The sequence below is a fragment of the Indicator indicator genome, chromosome 3 (genome assembly GCF_027791375.1).
Source record: "Indicator indicator isolate 239-I01 chromosome 3, UM_Iind_1.1, whole genome shotgun sequence".
Classification (NCBI taxonomy): Eukaryota; Metazoa; Chordata; class Aves; order Piciformes; family Indicatoridae; genus Indicator; species Indicator indicator.
In genome coordinates, this window is record NC_072012.1 from 10,928,771 (window position 1) to 10,933,619 (window position 4,849).

General features: G+C 56.4%; 1 protein-coding gene across 1 annotated transcript; it reads left to right on the top strand.

The window, feature by feature from the left end:
• Positions 1 to 354: 354 nt before the first annotated feature.
• On the top strand, positions 355 to 4,516 carry LOC128980942 (carboxypeptidase A1-like). Its single transcript, XM_054399547.1, has 11 exons — positions 355 to 482; positions 678 to 759; positions 1,174 to 1,308; positions 1,389 to 1,490; positions 1,585 to 1,686; positions 1,800 to 1,901; positions 2,044 to 2,154; positions 2,397 to 2,487; positions 2,859 to 3,058; positions 3,325 to 3,409; positions 4,329 to 4,516. The coding sequence occupies exons 1-11, from the start codon at positions 355 to 357 to the stop codon at positions 4,514 to 4,516; spliced, it is 1,326 nt and encodes a 441-aa protein (XP_054255522.1).
• The last annotated feature ends 333 nt before the right edge of the window (positions 4,517 to 4,849 follow it).

A 4,849-nucleotide genomic window follows, 5' to 3' on the forward strand; every position in this document is an offset into this window, starting at 1 on the left:
TCACCTGCTCTGATCACAGTCCCATGACACATGTTAGAACAATTTTCTCACCACCATGGTCATGCTTTTAGGTACCAAGCTCACCAAGTTCCTGGTGCACTTTCTCAGCCCAAACTGATCCTTTTCCTCCCTGCAGCCAGCACTGTGGGTGGTGGGATTTTGGTCACCTCCTCCACCTCTTGCCCCACCAGCAGGTGACTCACCAACAGCCCTGGCTGGTTCCTGGGACAGGTTTGGCAAGGACATGGAGGGTGAACAGCAGTGCCCAACCTTGGCCAGTGCCAGCTGGAACATTCGCACAGCCCTGAGAAAGGAGGCAGCTGGTGGTGGGGTGGGTTGGAAGCCAGCAGCCTGATGGGATTTAAGAGGCCCCTGGGCACTGTGGGGACACAGGACAGACCCTTTTGGTGGACGATGATGAGGTCCCTTGTGCTGCTGGCTGCCCTGGTGGCAGCAGTTGCTGGCACCGAGACCTTTGTTGGGTAGGGGTCTGGCTGGTGAGGGACGGCTGGGACGGGGATGGTAGCACCAGTCTGGGCCAAAGGAGTGACCCAAGGGGGCAGAGACACCCCTGAGAAGAGGCTCGGTGGTGGGGGAATGGGTGGGCTGGGGGTTAGGGTGGACCTGCAGGGGTTGGAGCTTGGCCCCACATCCCTCAGCAGCCTCTGACCCCACAGGCAGCAGGTGCTGCGCATCATCCCCACCAACGAGGAGGAGCTGCAGAAGGTACAGGAGCTGCAGAACCTGGAGGAGCTGCAGGTAAGTGTGAAAGACTGGGCTGGAGAAGGCTGATGGGACTGGAGAGGCAGATGGATGTGGGACAGTGGGGCTGGAGAAGCCTGATGGGACTGGAGAGGCAGATGGATGTGGGACAGTGGGGCTGGAGAAGCCTGATGGGACTGGAGAGGCAGATGGATGTGGGACAGTGGGGCTGGAGAAGCCTGATGGGACTGGAGAGGCAGATGGATGTGGGACAGTGGGGCTGGAGAAGCCTGATGGACTGGAGAGGCAGATGGATGTGGGACAGGGGCTGAGAAGCTGATGGGACTGGAAAGAGGTTGGATGGAGGAAGGTGGGCACCAGGTGGTTAAAAGCAAGGCGAAGGCTGGTGCAGAGAGGACAGCCAAGGTGGGATGTGACCTCCCTCCCCCCTCTCACTTTCTGCCCCTCCAGCTGGATTTCTGGCTGGAACCCCGTGGCCCTGGGTACCCGATCGATGTCCGCGTGCCCTTCCCCAGCCTGCAGCCCCTCAAAGCCCATCTGGAGGCCAACGACATCTCCTACTCCATCATGATTGAGGACGTGCAGGTCAGTGGTGGGGAGGTGGCTGACATGCAGGGGCTCAGTGTGCTGAGGGATGAGGTCTCATCCTGCTCCATGTCCCCCAGGCACTGGTGGACCACGAGCAGATGGAGATGCGTCGCAGCCGCCGTGGGATGCCCGTGTCCACCAGCACCTTTGACTACTCTGCCTACCATACCCTGGATGAGGTGAGAACATGCAAGACTTGGGGCATTTGCTGGGGGAGGGAATTCCACCCTGGAATTGCTCCTGCAACCTCCTTCCTCCGTCCTTCTGCCCCAGATCTACGCCTTCATGGACCTGCTGGTGGCTGAAAATCCCAACCTGGTCAGCAAGCTTGAGATTGGGAGGTCAACGGAGGACCGTCCCCTCTACGTGCTCAAGGTGAGGCTTTGGGTTTCATGGGGGTGACCAGAGTGGGGAGCAGAGCCAGCAGGTGACCAGAGCGGGGAGCAGAGCCAGGGACAAAGCCAACCTCACCCTCTCTGCTCTTGCAGTTCAGCAAGGGGGGTACGAACCGCCCGGCCATCTGGATCGACACTGGCATCCACTCCCGTGAGTGGGTGACACAGGCCAGCGGTGTCTGGTTTGCCAAGAAGGTAGGAGCACCTCCTGGACATGGCTTATGTCCCCAAAAGGCCACAGAGTCCTGCAGCCACCGGGGATAGCTGGTGGCTGAAAGCCACTGAGGGGATGGTGCTCCAGCAGCACCCTGGAGCATCAAACTGCCATCTTCTCTAGATTGTTCTGGATCACGAGAATGATGAAGGCCTGGCCTCCATCCTCAACACCATGGACATCTTCCTGGAGATTGTCACCAACCCAGACGGTTTTGCCTTCACACATACCAAGGTACCACCCTCCTATTCCAGGCCTGAGACCCTACAGCCATGCTGGCTGGGGCTGGGGAGCAGAACTTGGAGTGCTGCACATGGAAGCCCCTGAAAGGTCAAAGCCTCCTGGCCCATCTTTCCATGGGATGGCAAGGAGACCACCATGACCTGCTAGTCCCCCGAGATGACAACTCCTCTCCTCACTCAAGGCTGGTGGAGCTCCAGCCCTGAGCACCAGCTGAGAGGGTTCTGCCTTTCCAGAACCGCATGTGGCGCAAGACCAGGTCCAAGGACTCAGGCTCCATCTGTGTCGGTGTGGACCCCAACCGCAACTGGGACGCAGGTTTTGGAGGTCAGAGCTCTCCCACCTATCCTGCTGGGGGGTTTCCACCCTCCAGGAGATTTCTGGATCAGAAAGATCCATGGATATGCCCCAGGGAAGGAATGGGATTTGCTCTCCATGGCAGAAACAGGTGGTTGGGCTCCACCAGGGCTTTCATGTCCCCTAGTGACCAGCGTGGTGCAGGTCACAGATGAAAGCCATTATACAAACCTCTAGGAGGAACCTTCAGAGCATTCTCTGCTGCCTACTAAGCAGCTAAAGGCTGGCAAAAGCTCTTAGGCTTGCGAATGGAAAAGGCCCTTTGCCCTTGTGGCTCTCTGAGCCACCCAACTGTCACCAAAGCCACCAAGCACCCACACTGTGTTTTCACATCTCCACAGGGTCTGGAGCCAGCAGAAACCCCTGCTCAGAGACGTACCATGGACCCTATGCCAACTCGGAGCCTGAGGTGAAGGCCATTGTGGACTTTGTGAAGAGCCATGGGAACATCAAGGCTTTCATCTCCATCCACAGCTACTCCCAGCTCCTGCTCTACCCCTATGGCTACACCAATACCCCAGCTCCTGACCAGGAGGAACTGGTAGGGCTGATGTGGAGGTTTGAAGGGGGGTGGGATGATGTAGGGCTGCTCTCCTCTGCCAAGGAGGAAGAACCTCCATCGTGCACTGCAAAGCTGACATTGGCAAGGAGGGAAGAAGCCCTGGTTTCTCTGCTTGTCCAGACCAAAGGCTTTGAGCTCTGGAATCCTTCTAGCCCAGGGCATTAGCAAAGTCGCTCTCCTGCAGGTTGTATCTCCCAGGCTTTGCCCTTCTCTCGCTTATGTTTCTCCCTCCTGTGTATTCCCAGCATGAGGTCTCCAAGAAGGCAGTGGCAGCTCTCTCCTCTCTGTATGGCACCAAGTACAAGTATGGCAGCATTATCACCACTATCTGTAAGTAACAGGGGGCAGCACTGCTTCCCCCAAAATGAACCAAAACCCCACAATCCCAGCATGATGGTGGTTGGAAGGGACATCTGGAGTCCAGTCCAACGCCCCTGATAAAGCAGGGTCACACACAGCAGATTGCCTGGGAGGGTTTGGAATCTCTCCAGAGGAGGAGACTCCACAACCTCTCTGGCAGCCTGCTCCAGGATTCCACCACCCACACAGTAAATTCACTTGATTGAATCTCCTGGTTCCATTTGTTGCCCATTGCCCTTTGTCCTGTCACACGGCACCCCTGACAAGAGTCTGGCCCCATCCTCTTGGCCACCAGCCTTTAGTTCTTTCTGAGCACTTGGAAGATATTCTCTCAGGCTGCTCTTCTCCATGCTCAACAGCCCCAGGGCTCTCAGCCATTGCTCCTCATAGACAATGCTCCAGGCTCCTCAGCATCTTCATAGCCTACCCTGGACTCTCTCCAGCAGATCCCAATCTCTCTTGAACTGGGGAACCCAGAACTGGACCCAGGACTCCAGATGGCCTCCCAAAGACCAGAGTAGAGTGGGAAGTGAACTTCCCATGATCTGCTGGCCACACTCTGCTTCATGTCCCCCCAGAGACCACTCTTAGCCACAATGACACATTGCTGGCTCCTGGGCAAATTGTTGTCCACCAGCACTCTCAGGGCCTCTCCCACAGAGCTGCTTCCCAGCAGGCCAACCCCTCCCCTCTACTGGTGCAGGGGCTTATTGCTTCCCACCTGCAGGACCCTACACTTACCATGGTTGAACTTCATGAGGTAACTCTCCAGCCTGTGCAGCTCTCACTCGACAGCAGCAGATCCCTCACATGGCTTACACAAAAGGTCCCATTACACACCCATATGACACAGAGGGATCAACATTTCACACCCCTCCTGTTGTTCCAGACAAAGCCAGTGGAGGAACCATTGACTGGACCTACAACCAGGGCATTAAGTACTCCTTCACCTTCGAGCTGAGGGACACAGGGCGCTACGGCTTCCTCCTCCCTGCCAAGCAGATCATCCCAACTGCTGAGGAGACTTGGCTGGCTCTGAAGGTCATCATGCAGCACACACTGGATCATCTCTATTGACCAGGATGGATGGTGGAAATGACTGAGAGAGAAAGAGAAGGAAATAAACACATGTAGAGAAGGATGAGAACAGCTTCTTGTGGCCTTCTTTTTTCCCAGTCTCCATGAAAATCCTATTTGAAGGGCTTCTGATGGAGCATGTGGTGGCCAGCAGCAAAACCAGCAGGTGCTGGGCTCAGTGGCCCCAAAAAGAGGGTGAAGAGGGCATGGAAATGGGTGGGGCAAAAAAATGAAGGCAGGTGCTTGGTCTCCTTCTGCTCTGGCAGAGGGTGGGAGAGGAAGAGGTTGGGTTTGTTGATATTGAGCTGAGAGGAGTAGTTGACACCCTGTCAG